Source organism: Lissotriton vulgaris, chromosome 9 (genome assembly GCF_964263255.1).
Source record: "Lissotriton vulgaris chromosome 9, aLisVul1.2, whole genome shotgun sequence".
NCBI lineage: Eukaryota > Metazoa > Chordata > Amphibia > Caudata > Salamandridae > Lissotriton > Lissotriton vulgaris.
In genome coordinates, this window is record NC_141697.1 from 212,692,308 (window position 1) to 212,708,478 (window position 16,171).

At 49.3% G+C, this 16,171-nt stretch overlaps 1 protein-coding gene across 1 annotated transcript; it reads left to right on the forward strand.

The window, feature by feature from the left end:
* The first annotated feature begins 8,742 nt into the window (after positions 1-8,742).
* LOC147689846 (uncharacterized) lies at positions 8,743-14,465 on the forward strand. The gene is made up of 3 exons (XM_086939443.1): positions 8,743-9,163; positions 9,439-10,165; positions 14,354-14,465. Exons 1-3 carry the CDS (start codon positions 8,743-8,745, stop codon positions 14,463-14,465), a joined length of 1,260 nt encoding a protein of 419 aa, XP_086795569.1.
* The last annotated feature ends 1,706 nt before the right edge of the window (positions 14,466-16,171 follow it).

Below are 16,171 nucleotides of genomic sequence, written 5' to 3' on the forward strand. Positions count from 1 at the left end.
CCCATTTAGGCTTCTGAAAACTTTCCTTTCATTGCTGTAAATTACTGCTCCTGGTTTGGCTACAGTTTTTAAGACATTTACAAATCATCTTTCGGTAATCGCTCTATACAGTAATTCCCTTTATGGCCCAATGCATTCAAATACAATAGATGTTCAGTTACAGGGCGCATGAGCCCTTACTGTTTGGCTGACCTTACAGTTTTTGTGGACTATGCTAAGGTATACTTATGATCCTCAATCCAACCATCAACCTCTCAAAACACAGCCAATCTGAGGGAGAATCAACTAACCAAATGTAATCCATATTGCAGCGCCTTGAGACCTTCGCGGGTATGTAGTGCGCTTAACAAATGACTGATTGATTGTAATCCCTCCTTTCTGTAGGTGGGAGCACCACCTGTTTCACAAATGCAACACCACATTACATAATCCCTAAAGAAGCTAGTTGCTCTAAAAAGCATCAAAGTACATGTGCAACCTTGCTCTAGTAGATATGTAGGTATTTCAAAGAGCCACATTTATGCACATAGGACTGTCCTCCTAAACGCATCTTCATTGAGCCAAATACCTGAACTGAATAGCCGAAATCTCTAAAACAAATCATACATCTTCAATCTAAACATGCATTGTGAATTGAAGTCGACTCCCAAACAAAAGAAACAACAATATTTCCTTGAAACAATTTTCAATCACCCATGTACCATTTCAAAATATATTGACTTAACATTGCCAAAATATTTTTATTACAATATGTACAGTCAGCAATAGGGTCCATGCATTCCACTACAGCAATTCATACAATATATCTCTGAACATTCCGACGATACCTTGCAGCATTTCCATAATACTTCATGCACCTTTATTAGGTACAATTACCAGCATGAATGCTTGACCTGGACAGAAGTATAAATCATTACTCAGAAGGCATTTCACATCAACACATAGTGATATATCATCAATCTGCAAAACAACTTCACACTTTTCGACCTTTAACTCTTCGATATAACTTTGACTAAAAATCGATTGATGTTTGCCATGTTACTACAAGTACCCAAAATAGTTCTTAAGGTTGCATACAATTTAATGACTTTCATACTGTTTCACAAAAAACGATCAAGTGAGGCATTGTGTAATTGTGTTTTACATGAATATCATTACTTCTTGAACAGTGTGTAACCCTGATACCACTTTGTCATCACAAGCAAAGTATTGTGTTTCACTTCCCCATGAAGCAGTGAACTGCACATAGACTTGTAGATGGTATTGTGTGAGTATAGTGTTACTATTGCATGGCTTAAATATGATTCCGTATGATGTGCAATTATAAAATGCAAAACAAAAAGATAATGGACGGAATGTTGAACATTGTCAAACATTCATCCCCAGTCATAGATCTGGGTTTAATCCATCGTTATTTTGCTCAACACGCCAGCCCAGTTCAGACATAGCCATATGCAAATCAGTCTTGACCCTGTGCCTCATGGGAACAGTCCAGACCGAACTGCCATGCTATGTCTTCCCTGGACCAGAATCAAGCATCCTAGGACCGGTTTCGGGGTTTCACCCCTTTTCAGCCAGGATAGCTTGACTACAGTGGCATAGTGAGCACGGGGACCCACGTCTGCGCATACCCTTCCCACTTAGGGTGAAAATGCAACACAAAAAGATGATGGACGGAATGTTGAACATTGTCAAACATTCACCACAGTCACAGATCTGGGTTTAATCCATCGTTATTTTGCTTACCAAGCCACCCCAGTTCAGACATTGCCATATGCAGATCAGTCTTGACCCTGTGCCTCATGGGAACAGTCCAGACGGAACTGCCAGGCCATGTCTTCCCTGGTCCAGAATCAAGCATCCTAGGACCGGTTTCGGGGTTTCACCCCTTTTCAGCCAGGATAGCTTGACTCCAGTGGCGTAGTGAGCACGGGACCCACGTCTGGGCATACCCTTCCCACTTAGGGTAAAAATGTAACACAAAAAGATGATGGACGGAATGTTGAACATTGTCAAACATTCACCCCTAGTAACAGATCTGGGTTTAATCCATTGTTATTTTGCTCACCACGCCACCCCAGTTCAGACATAGCTATATGCAAATCAGTCTTGACCCCGTGCCTCATGGGAACAGTCCAGACGGTACTGCAAGGCCATGTCTTCCCTGGACCGGAATCAAGCATCCAAGGACCGGTTTTGTGGTTTTACCCCCTTCAGCCAAGATAGCTTGATTCAAGTGGTGTGGTGAGCACGGGACTAATGTCTGGGCATACCCTTCCCACTTAGGGTGAAAATGCAACACAAAAAGATGATGGACGGAATGTTGAACATTGTCAAACTTTCACCACTAGTCTCAGATCTGGGTTTAATCCATTGTTATTTTGCTCACCACACCACACCAGTTCAGACATAGCCATATGCAAATCAGTCTTGACCCTGTGCCTCATGGGAAAAGTCCAGACCGAACTGCCAGGCCATGTCTTCCCTGGACCAGTATCATCACTTGATTCTGGTCCAGGGAAGACATTGCCTGGCAGTTCTCTATATCACATGAGTGAGTCACTCTTCTGAGCACAAATCATGGACACTTTTGCACCTTCTACATTCTGATTTTTTAAGAGATAAAATGTGCAAATATGTAAGGGTGGACGGGCGGCTACGCTCCGTGCACGGAGTGTGCATAGTGCCGGCTTCTACGCATTTTGCGTAGCAGGCGTAGAATCCGGCACTACGCAGGCTCCGCAGACGGAGCGTAGCTGGCCGCCACCCGCCTCCCTCCCGCCCTCCCTGAATACTTTAAATTAGGAGTGTAAAAGAATTAAAAAGCACTTACCTTGCCCGCCGCTGCCCGCCGCGTCCCCGGGGCTCGCTATCTTCATTCTGCCGTCTTGTGTACAAATGCGCATGCGCGAGCGGCCGCGCATGCGCATTTCTCACAAAAAAATGCGCATGCGCGGCCGCCCGCGCATGCGCATTAGTACACAAGACGGCAGCAATGAAGATAGCGAGCCCCAGGGACGCGGCGGGCAGCGGCCGGCAGCGGCGGGCAGCGGCGGGCAAGGTAAGTGACTTTTAATTCTTTTACACTTGTAATTTAAAGTATTTAGGGTATGGCGGGAGGGAGGCCTGCGGTGCGTAGTGGGGCTACGCGGAGTGCGGAGGTGGGCGTAGTTTCTCGCCCACTTCACGTAGCTCAGCGAAGCCCCACTACGCCCAGGGTTACAAATATGTTTAATTATTTAATCATAAACAAATATTGACTATTTAATTTCCATTACATTTTGTTGTTATAAGGGACCATTGTTCCCATCTGCTTTTACTGATGTTAGTGATCATGAGGGATTCCCTTGATCTTTCGTACAGGTGTTTCACTTAATGTGTTTGTGCATGAAATTGAGAACACTGCATTGTTAACAAAGTGGACCTTTACTGTTTATGGTTCACTGCTCACCCAATGCTATTCATCTTTTAACAAAAATGTGCATAATCTTAGGTCATTTTATTTAAACTGTAGTACAAGGTAATGAGACCACAATGTAAAAGTATACTTAAGGTGAAATTGACTAGCTCAAGAGTTTTACTTACATGCACATGTAAGAAATGTAAACTATGATTTCAGATTACCACTGAATATATACGGCATACCAGAGTCTGTAAAGTGAAATTCTCAATAACAAAAAGTCCTGATAACTCATCATAGAGACCCCATGGCCTGGATGAATATAATAGGAGATAGCAGGTACTTCTGTTGCGTGACCCTGTGCCTCGCCGCCGGCCTCGCTGCCGTCTTGGGTTCTCCCCATTTGTTTTCGCCATTTGTTTTGCCCTCCATTTGTGCTTGTTTTTCTGTCATTATTGTGCCGTGTTAACGTTTTTCTGCCTGTTTTCTCCATTTGTTTTGCCCTCCATTTGTACTTGCTCTATTGTAATTATTGTGCCGTGTTAACAGTTTCCTTCCTGTTTGCCCGCCTACCTCGCCGCCCTCCGCTCTCCCTCCCCGCTTCCCGCCACCGCCATTTACCCCGCCCCTTTTCTCTTCTGTACCCTCCCCGCTCCCGCCTCCCAGCTGCTCCGCCCACCCGCGCACTTGGCCTTATATGGCGACCGTGCGACGCAGGTGAGTGTGACCCACTTGTGGGACACCCCCGCGCCGCACGGCCACCAGCTGCTGCGTGTGCCCCTTTGCCTGCCTAACCGCCTCGCCGCCGGCCTCGCTGCCGTCTTGGGTTCTCCCCATTTGTTTTCGCCATTTGTTTTGCCCTCCATTTGTGCTTGTTTTTCTGTAATTATTGTGGCGTGTTAACAGTTTCCTTCCTGTTTGCCCGCCTACCTCGCCGCCCTCCGCTCTCCCTCCCCGCTTCCCGCCACCGCCATTTACCCCGCCCCTTTTCTCTTCTGTACCCTCCCCACTCCCGCCTTCCAGCTGCTCCGCCCACCCGCGCACTTCGCCTTATATGGCGACCGTGCGAACGCGCAGCGGCCACGCGCAGCGGCCGCGCCGATTGTGCGCCAAAGGTAAGCCCGTCTGCGCCCGTCCGCGACCGGATCGCGACCAGCGCCAGGACCCCTGGCCCACGAAGACCCCGACCAACCCGCCTGACGTACTCCGCCGCCACCCTCATCGCACTCAACACCGGCCGACTCCCAGGATGCCACCAAGCCACACCACAACGCACACACGGACCCTTCAGCTGCCACGCCTGCAAATTCTCCTGCATCCGAACCTGCCTCACACCAGCACCCGCCAAGTCGAACAACAGCAGCACCCACCTCAAGTGCATCCTGCTCAACACCCGCTCCGTCCACAGACACGCCATCGAACTCTGGAACCTCCTAGACGCCACAGCCCCTGACGTTGCCTTCCTCACAGAGACCTGGATGAACGCCTCTTCAGCTCCCGACATCGCCATCGCTATCCCAGAGGGCTACAAGATCGTCCGGAGGGACCGCACCGCCAACCAGATGGGAGGAGGCATCGCCATCATCCACAGGAACACCATCCGTCTCACGACCAGCACCGACAACACCCTGACCACCGCCGAACACCTGCATTTCCAGATCCACACCGACCCGAACACCACCCTCAGAGGCACCCTAATCTACCGACCTCCGGGACCACGCACCCAATTCAGCGAGGACATCGCCGACTTCGTCAGCCCGCATGCCCTCCCCTCCGCTGACTACATCCTCCTGGGGGACCTCAACTTCCCCTGGAGAACAACAACGACCGCAACACCAGCACCCTGCTCGACAACCTCGCCAATCTTGGACTCAAGCAGCTGGTGTCCACCCCCATCCACCTCGCCGGACACACACTCGACACAGTCTTCTCTTCCTGCACAGACATCGACTTCAGCCACGCCACAGAGCTTCAATGGACGGACCACAGCTGCGTCCACTTCACCTTCAAGAGAACGACGACCCACCACCACCAGCAACAGGCCGCCTGCAGAAGCTGGAACAAGATCACAGCAGACCAGCTCGCCACCTCCCTGAGCCAGCACCCTCCTGCCAGCTCAGCAAACCCCAGCCAGGCCGCCGACAACCTCACGAAGTGGATCAGCATCTGCGCGGACGAACTCGCCCCGCTGAGGACCCCGCCCAGCAGACCCGGCAGCAAGAAAACCCCGTGGTTCACCGACGAACTCAAGAGCTCCAAGAAGAACTGCCGAGCCCTCGAGAAAGTTGGAGAAGGGAACCTACACCGGACAACAGGACCACCTTCAAGCTGGCCACCCGGAAGCACTACCAGCTGATCCGCGCTGCCAAGAAAACCGCATTCAAGGACCGGCTGGACAACAACGCACACAACTGCAAGGAACTCTTCAACATCGTGAAAGAGCTATCCAACCCCAGCGCAGGAAACAACGACATCACCCCATCGCAAGACCTCTGCAACTCCCTCGCTTCATACTTCCACAACAAGATCGCGGACATACACAACAGCTTCAACAACCAACCAACGCACACCAAGACCGAACAACCACCCCCCACCACCACCCTCCACGCCTGGACCCCGATCAGCACCGAAGACACCATCCGCACGATGAACTCCATCCACTCCGGATCACCGACCGACCCCTGCCCTCACCACGTCTTCAACAAGGCCGACGCTGTCATCGCACCCCACCTGCGAGACATCATCAACACATCCTTCGACACCGCCACCTTCCCTGAGAGCTGGAAGCACGCCGAACTCAGCGCTCTACTCAAGAAACCCACTGCGGACCCTACCGAACTCAAGAATTACCGCCCCATCTCGCTCCTCCCGTTTCCAGCCAAAGTCATCGAGAAGACCGTCAACAAGCAGATGGCCGCCTTCCTCGAGACGAATGGATCCCTCGACCCCTCACAGTCCGGCTTCCGAGCCAATCACAGCACCGAGACCGCCCTCATCGCCGCCACCGATGACATCCGAGCCCTGATGGACAACGGAGAAACAGCGGCCCTCATCCTCCTAGACCTCTCCGCGGCATTCGACACTGTCTGCCACCGCACCCTAGTACAGCGCCTCAGCAACGTCGGAATCCTGGACAAGGCGCTGGAATGGATCATCTCCTTCCTAGACGGTAGAACACAGAGAGTCCGCCTACCACCGTACAAGTCAGAGGCCACCGAAGTCATCTGCGGCGTCCCTCAAGGATCCTCACTGAGCCCCACCCTCTTCAACGTCTACATGAGCCCCCTCGCGGCCATCGCACGCCAACACAACCTCAACATAATCTCCTACGCCGACGACACCCAGCTAATCCTCTCCCTGACCAACGACCCCGCCGCCGCCAGAGCTAACCTGCACGAAGGGATGAAAGAGGTAGCCGAGTGGATGACGACCAGCCGCCTGAAACTGAACTCGGACAAGACGGAGGTCCTCATCCTGGGCTCTTCACCCTCCGCCTGGGACGACTCCTGGTGGCCTCCCGCCCTGGGCACCGCACCCAAACCGACAGACCATGCACGCAACCTGGGCTTCATCCTGGACTCTTCCCTCTCCATGACCAGGCAAGTCAACAACGTCTCCTCGGCGTGCTTCAACATCCTACGCATGCTACGGAAGATCTTCTGGTGGATCCCCACCGAGACCAGGAAGACCGTCACCCAGGCCCTCGTCACCAGCCGACTGGACTACGGCAACGCCCTCTACGCCGGTACCACCGCCAAGCTCCAGAAGAGACTCCAGCGGATCCAGAACGCCTCAGCCAGACTCATCCTCGACATCCCACGAACCAGCCACATCTCCGGACATCTGAGAGACCTTCACTGGCTCCCCGTCAACAAAAGAATCACCTTCCACCTCCTCACCCACGCACACAAAGCCCTACACGACCAAGGCCCGAGCTACCTCAACAGCCGAATCAACTTCTACGCTCCCAAACGCCACCTCCGATCAGCCAACCACGCCCTCGCCGCCGTCCCCCGCATCCGAAGAGCGACGACAGGAGGAAGGTCCTTCTCCTACCTGGCCGCCAAGACCTGGAACTCCCTCCCGACCGACCTGCGCCTGACCCAAGACCACCTCTCCTTCAGGAAGAAGCTGAAGACCTGGCTGTTCGAGCAGTAGCGGCACCCCCCCCCACCCCCAGCGCCTTGAGACCCTACGGGTATGTAGTGCGCTCTATAAATGTCATTGATTGATTGATTGATTGTGTGCTCATGGGTATAGCCACTGCCCAGCTCACCTCATAGTAATCTAAAACTCAGTTATGGGTTTCACACAGTTTCACACAGTGAGATACTCATGTTGATTATTGTATGCAAGTTTTGTTACTAAATAACATTGTTGAATGCAAGTATTGTTCCTGAATAACATAATGTATACACGCGAAGTTCTTAACTGGTTAAAAAGCCCGGAACGTACCAGTGCATTATGAACAAGCTACACATGTGCTCATGACAAAACGTGCTACGGGTGTCAAAGAGCAACAGTGGTGGAAGCAAGGGTATTTAAACCACTTCCGCCTTTCGAGGCCTTAGCCTCGTTGATCGGCTCCACTTGCCTGCCTCCAGTGCCCTCATCGGCGGTGTCTCTTCCCCCAATTCCTCTTCTTGGCTCCGTCATCCTTCTCTGCGGAACATCAGATCCTGTAAAAGAAACACGAAAAAAAACAATGTCAACAATTATGCAGCCAATTAAGGTAAAACAGAAGATTAAGGGCCCGATGTAGGTAAAGGCGATTTTCCGATTTCAAAATACTGAGGCGGGCCGAATCGGTATTCTGAAATCGGAAAACGAGATGTAGGAAAAAAATACCGATTGAAAACCGATTCGGTCGGCATCGGTAATGAGATTCGGTACGTTCCGATTCAGCTCGGTCCGAATCGGAAATTACCGAATCGGCCAACAACGAATCGGAAAACACCGAATCGGCTACCACCGAATCGGATATTTCCGATTCGGCGAATACCGATTCGGTAAAAGCCGATTCGGTAAAAACCGAATCGGCAATCATAGACCCATGGCGAAAAAGCCCATAGGAATGCATTGCATGAACCGATTCGGCTTTTACCGATTCGGATAATACCGATTCGGATTTTACCGATTCGGATTTTACCGAATCGGTAAAAGCCGACTCGGCAATAGGCGATTCAGCCAATGAGGTGGCTCCCCCTCCCCCACCCAAACAGGGAGTGGCAACCCTGGCAGGTGCAGCCAATTAAGAAGTTTCTGGAAAGCCTGCCTGAGCCCAACACACAGTTAGCAGCAGTGGGAGAAGGAGGTTGCAGACTGAGCAGGAGCAGGAGAAAATGGCAGATCAGGCAGGAAGCCAGAAGTCCTCCCAAAAGAGGAAGCCCAAATTCACCACCACAGAACTTCAGGTGCTGGTTGAGGAGGTGGTGAGGGTGCACCGCCAGCTCTTTGGCAAGCTGTCCCTCAACGTGCCAGACAGCACCAAGAGGAGATTGTGGGCCGACATCGCCCAGAAGGTCAATGCTGCTGGAGTCACCCCCAGGTCCATTGAGGAACTTAAGAAAAGGTTTTATGACCTCCGCAGCCTCACGAAGAGGAAGCTGGCCGACCTCCAAAGGCAGGCTGGACACACCGGAGGAGGCAAGAACCCGGCGCCACCCCTCACCGAGCTGGAGGAAATTGTCTCCAGCACCATCGAGAGGGAGAGCATCGTAGGGATCGGGACCCTGGACAGCACTGCGATGGCCACAGCTACAGGTAAGAAGCATGCGCATCATGACACACCCTACCAGACACCTCCCCATTAGACACAATGCATAGGCAAACACCAGCACTGTACTGTCACCAACATACAAGAGACAAGCATCATGGTACATGTAGTCAGCAGAAGTTAGCCAAATATGTCAGTGCAGAATCACAAGACAGGAAACAGTGTGACACGGTGTAAGGAGATGCAAGGACATGTGGAATGCCATAATTGTACTGACTGTAATACATCGGCACTCAGTTTACAAATGCTTCTTTGTACCTAGGGGCACCATCAGGCAGCACCACTGTGGCAGCAGAGGGAGCTTCGACTTCAAATACTGCAGTGGCAGGGCCGAGCACCAGCCAGCCTGGCCAGGAGGAGGAGGATGAGGATGAGGAAGGAGACACCCCAGGGCTTGGAATGGAGGGAGTCCTGGTGATTGATTTCCAGGCAGTGCACTCCCCAGTACTGCCCAGCTCACCCCCCTTGCAATTTTCACCATACAACTCCCCTACAAGGCAGACCATTCCGCCGACAACAGCTCCTGCCACAACCGTGGCCTTGCCACCCGTCCAACCTGTCGTGGGAGCAGGGGCTCCGGGACCGGCCAGCACCACACCACCACCAGTGGCACCCCAGCCCACTCAGCAGGCCGGAGGCAGCAGTGCCAGACGCCGTGCCACCACCACCACCACTGCTGCACCAGCACGGGAGGGCAGTGTGTTCCTGGGCCTGGAGGGCCAGATGGTAAAAATCCAGCGCCAACAGGCCAAATCCACCATGGCCTGCCAACGCCAGCTCCTGCAGCACAACCTGCAGATGGGGGAGTTGGTGAAGGGGTTCCAGGCTGTTGTGGACAGCAACAAGGAGGTGGCAGCAGGGTTGGGCAGGCTGACCACTGCCATCACCCACTCCTCTGCCAGGCAGGAGGAGCATGAGGTTGCGCGCAGGAGGGATGCCCGGGTGCTCAACCGGGCCATGGCCCGCCTTGCAGCGGCTACCGCACAGCTGTGCCATCGCAGCTCAAATCAGGAATCGGCACTCAGTCAGCATACAGCTGAGCTGACTAGGGGGATGGCCAGGATCACCACGGCCATGGAGGCCATGTTAATATCAAACGCCGCCTCCAATCCTGCCCTGGACCTGGGTGATGCTGGAGACAGCAGCAGCCGCAGCAGCCCGGCCAGCGCTGCTTCAGAGCCAAGGAGGAGCACCAGGCGATCCGCTGATGCTGCTGGCCATTCGGAGGGGGCCGAGGGACACCCCAGTGGGTCTGGAAAGCGGGCCAAAAAATAGGCTGGCAAGGGGGGATGAGCAAACCAGAACCCTGGACTTTATTTTCGTTAACAATCTCCATTATTTGATGCACATCAGTGCTGTAACTGTGGTGCATCATTATTAAAACTTTTTTTTTCCAAGCAACATTTAGCTGTCTTTGCATCTGTACTCAGTCAGAAATAGTTCTCAGTGATCTCCTCACGTCTGTATCTGCCATCACATGGCGTACACACCCCAGCTGGCTGTGTCAGTGGCACAGCTTCGTCGTCGTCATAGTCCTCGTAGTCAGACAACTCCACCTCAGTGCCCTTCTTGACCGCAAGGTTGTGTAACATTGCACATACAGCTATGATCTTGCAGCAGGTGATGGGGGTATACTGCCTTGCACCTCCACTCTTGTGCAGGCATCTGAATCTACTTTTCCAGATGCCAAAGGTCCGTTCAACAACATTCCTGGTGCGTATGTGGGCCCGGTTATACCTCCTTTGGCTGGGTGTGGAGGGGTTGAGGTAGGGGGTGAGTATGAATGAGCGGAGGGCATATGCACTGTCGCCTGGAAGAGAAAGGGGTCACATTAGACACATGCATACATGTATTACACCTACCTACTATGTGTTATGGGGGTCTGATGATGTGGCTCACCTAGGAGGTATCCTTCTCCAAAATCGCCAGCCATCAGCCGTGCATATATGCCGCTCTGTTGGAATATATATGAGTCATGGGTACTTCCTGGAAATTTTGCTACCAGGTCTGTGATGGTGCACTTGGCATTGCAGATCACCTGCACGTTGATGGTGTGTGTAGATTTCCGATTGCGGTATATGTATTCGGTGTCCGCTGGTGGGCAAATCGGAATATGCGTGCCATCTATGCAACCGATGACTTGGGGAAAGTGTGCCATCTGGTAGAAGTCCGCTTTGGTTTGTAGCAGTTCTGCGTGGGTTGCAGGGAATGAGATGTATTGGTCCATCCTGTCTATCATGGCGTCAAGGAATATGTGGAAGAACCTTGACAGGCTGCTCTGGCTCACCCCTCCTGCTGCTGCTACTCCACTTTGATAGCTGCCAGACGCTACCAGGTGTAGGCTGCATAGCACCTGGACGTGCGCAGGGATGGCGTGTGCCCTTGGGGTGTGGTGGTCCAAGTATGGCTTAAGGTCCCTGATGAGCTCAAGTATGGTGTCAGAGTCCAGCCTGTATCTCTGTAGGATCTCAGCCTCAGTGAGCATGAACAGGGTTATCCTCTGTCTGTAGACCTGTTCATTTCTTAGCCATTCCCTCTGTCCTTCCTGCTGTAGCCGTAGCCGCCTCGCAATGACATAGAAAGCTGCCATCCTGCAAGTTGCAATGCATTTTGGGACTGTTTATATGGGTTGGAGTTGGTTACCACCTGATTGCAATCCATGGTAAATACCGAGTGAATTCTACCGATTTTGAGCCGATTTCGGTGTTTCTGTGCCTCCCTACATCTCCCCAACTGTCGGAATCGGGGAATTTCCCGATCGGAGATTCATACGAATCGGCATGTTTTCCGATTCGGATCATGTCCGAATCGGTATTTTTTCCGATTCGGTACATGGACCGAATCGGTGATTTTCCGATTCGGTGTCACTAACGAATCGGTAGTAGGACCGAATCGGTGATTTTCCGAATCAGTGTCACTAACGATTCGGTAGTAGGACCGAATCGGTGATTTTCCGAATCGGTGTCACTAACGAATCGGTAGTAGGACCGAATCGGTGATTTTCCGATTCGGTGTCACTAACGAATCGGTACATGGACCGATTCGGTCTTTGTAACCGAATCGGTGTTTTTCCGATTCGTTACATATCCGATTTTCGGTATGTACGTATCGGATTCTTTCACATTCGGTACACATTCCGAATCGGTTTTCTATCCGATTCGTTCTGTTTTTGGGTCCCTACATCTCGATGGCTGTTTACCGATCGGTAAGGGCCAAAAATCGGTATTTTCGGCCGATACCGATCGGTAAAGCCCTACCTACATCGGGCCCTAAGTCACATCGCATTGCGGACTGAACTGGGTGAGGCAAACAAGAGACATTGGTACAAAGACAGTCCTTTCCAGAGACATTGTATGCACTGGACACTCTGTGAATTTTTTTTACTGATGTTTATTTGTTGGAATGTATGTATTTGAGGGTACAAGCAGATTATACATATTAAGTAGGATTGCATATATCCACGAACAGAGTCTATAGAAGGCAGGTACACTCGCAGAAGTTAAAGACCTTGATTTTCTTTTTCAGGTAGCTTATTCTCTCGTTTGGAAAAACTAACCCAAAAAGTAAAAATAACTAAATCCTGAAAACATAACAACTTGCAATTATACTAAAACAGAAAAGCTATTAGGTACAAGACATCACGTATATAGTGAATATGTGAACTATACTCAGAGATCTTCATGCATTTGTCCATACATGTCCTTTGTCCTATTTATACTCAGTGGCAACACAAGAACAGAGTTTGTGCACGAGAGTAGTATATGCCCAGAACTTGCTGATTCCCAAAGAACCAAAGTATCTCTAGGGGGAACATCACTTACAACGCATTTTTTACAACGCACTACCATTACATCGCAACCATTACAACGCATACCATTACAACGCATTGCGCTGGGGGGCGCTCTAGGATAGGGAATATATTTAATTTACTATCCAACACCTTCCCTGCTATCCACGGGGACTGGAGTTGGAATAGTAAATTAAATAATTCACTATCCAGCGCCTAAAAGCATTATGCGTTGTAATGGACTGCGTGGTAAAAACCGCGTTGTAAAGGCATGCGATGTAAAAGCATGCGTTGTAGTGACACCAATCCAATCTCTAGTATCCTAGAGAGAGGACCATCCGGCGCAGCGTGGCCTGCCGTTATTATCTTCTTTTCTTCTTTCTCTCTCTCATCCCCTTTTCCCCTGGGGTCTTCCGGATTGGCAGTGTGTGTCTCTTCTTATTTCCTTTCCGTTTGGCCCAGAAGACTTAGGAACTTATCGTCATCAAAGCAGAACAATCTGGAGCACAGGTGAGTGGCCAGTCATAACATTGAGCTGCCCATGTGGATTCTGGCTGTAGGGCAAACATATAACTGGGATATACATCCAAGCATGGTCCTATCATGACCCATTTGGACAAATGCCATTGGCAGGATATACAAGCCAAGCATATTTTTTCTTGATAAACTGAATTTGCCATGGGGCACCCCTGTTAATGTGTTTTTCATACAGTACTCTAAGCAAGTACCTGATGTTCAGTGCCATGCTTTTCTTTTGACACCCATTCTTGTCTGGGTGAACTAACAGTGATAACATTAGGTACTGCCTCCTTGCCAACATGAGTTTACCATCTGTTGAGGTAAGTAGGAGACTCTATCTGTGGGGTATTGCGTCAGGATTTATAGAATGACAAAATAGCAGCCGTTCAAGTCGTGCCTGGAAGGTATCTCTTATGCAGATATGCAGAAGAGTACATCTACATTAAGTGCATGTCAGGAGATCCGAGTATGTCTGATGAAATTCCATGGGTAAGTCATAGGATCTTTTCCAAGAGCCTAATCATGAATTGCTTCTTTCTCTGCTGTATCAGTTACACGTTGTTTCAATATTTTAAGGTTGTCAAACAAAACACAGCAAAGGCCATTTTCTTCAAATATAAGCCAACATCCAACTTCTTCTACTTTTCTATAAAAATTGGAACAATGCTGCAGAAATTATTTGTTTATCTCATTATAGGTGAACAGTGTTTCTCATTGCTGTCAATCAGTAGGCATAGCCTTTTGCTTCATCTTGGTAAACAGGAGTATAAGCGTCTAATATTATTGTCTTCCGTGTGTGCTCTAAATAAATCGTTTTTGTGATTAAGGCATCTACATTTTTTGAGTAATTTGTCATATTTCTCTTTTTCAGACATCAAGCCCTGTTGTTTGGCTGGTTACCAATAGCCTCTTTTTCCAAGATTCCAGCTTTTTCTGGGTCCCAGCCTCAGTTTGAAAACAATAGCCTCCAAAGACTATTTTGAAAACTCTCTTAGCGATAGAAACAGTTCCCTCATTTTCTCTAAAAAAGTATTGCATGGCATGGCTTAGGGATTCTCGAAATGTTCTGTCCTCCAGCGTGATGCACTGTAGTCTCCGGGTAGAAATTGCCGTGTTCTGCCTTCTCATTTCATATCTATCAGTAAGGTGTAGCAGTCAGACAGTGTTCTATGAAAGTATTCAGTGTGTGTGATCAATTTTTATATTCTGGCACAACATATTCTTGGATCTAACATGCAAATAATGTATCAGGTAAAGACACCATGGTGTAACTGCCTCCATATGTCGACATGCTCCCAACTTGTCCTCCACAAGTTACACCCAAGTTGGCCTCTTTGCCAGTTTTCCAAAAGTAGATGGAGGAGAGCAGATCAAATGTATGCTTTATACACTGCCTAGGAGTAATGAGGTCCCAGATTGGTCAATGGAAAATCTGCTCTCATACAGTCGAATAAAAGTCATCTTGCTCAATATTTGGGGCAGAAATGTCCGGCACATCTAATCCCCCTTCAACAATTACATACCAACTCTCAATACCTGTCAATCATTATGAGCAGAGTTCCCTGTCTTACCCAAATGAGGCTCATCTGGCATAGGAAGAGCACTCCATGGCTTACATCTGATTTCTCCATCTGCTTTCTGTTCTGCATTGTGAGGTGCATCTTTTGAAAAAATACTATGTGCACTCCTCTGCATCTAAGGTAAGAATTAATACTCAATCTCTTAGTGATTGAAATAAAGTCCCTGATGTTTCATGTGAGCATATTATACAAGTGTAAGTTAACCATCAGTGCATCTACATTGTTCTGGAATCCCCCTGTGTCTCCACCCAGTTTCGATACCATCCAGATTTTGTTGATCCAACCCTGGCAACTCTTGTTGTAGTGTGGGCTGGGCCTTGTTAATCACAACTCTAAATTAGCATAGTCTTATTAGAAGTTTAAACACAATTTTTCCTCTTTGCTGCTTTTGCACACAACACCACATATAACTGTTGTTGTAAGTTAGGCTGCGTGAAATGCTTCACATGAGACTGGCTTGTTTTCAGCATCCCTAGACTTACAGTGTGACTCCAGTCTGCACACTGAGTACTAAAGCCTCCAAGGTTATCATAACTAGGTAGCTGTTTTTCGAGCTGATCGGCTCACGTTCTAGACATAACATATATGCAGCTGCAGGCCAACATGATTCTGGCGCCTTTAATAAAACCCTGTAAGCATGATATCAGGCACTTGGAAGAAGCCTGATTTTCCATAGAAACAGAGAGCTTTTGCAGATCCTGATGTGATTCACACCTGCTGATCTTGGAGGTATGGCTCTCCCAAACAAGCCTAAGAGACCTTCTATATTTTATAAAACATAGTCCCTATCTAGAGAGGGTGATTTACTAGGCGCTATAGTACTTATTTTCACCATCACTGTAATATGATTTCTCCTTTAGTGTTTTATGGAATTGTAACAATGCTGATCATTTTATTTCTAATCATATGTCTGCTTATGTTAGCAAAAATACTGCATCTTAGAGCGCGTCATTAAAATAAATATTTCAACCTTTCCGTTTCTCTTTTTTACTGCTGTTGTGGACTGGTATGAGAGTATAACGAGTGTTCTTTCTTCCCACCATTACTGAGTATAACCTAAGTCACATGTTCTAGGTTGTCTAATCATTGGTTCCTTTGCTATAGGATGA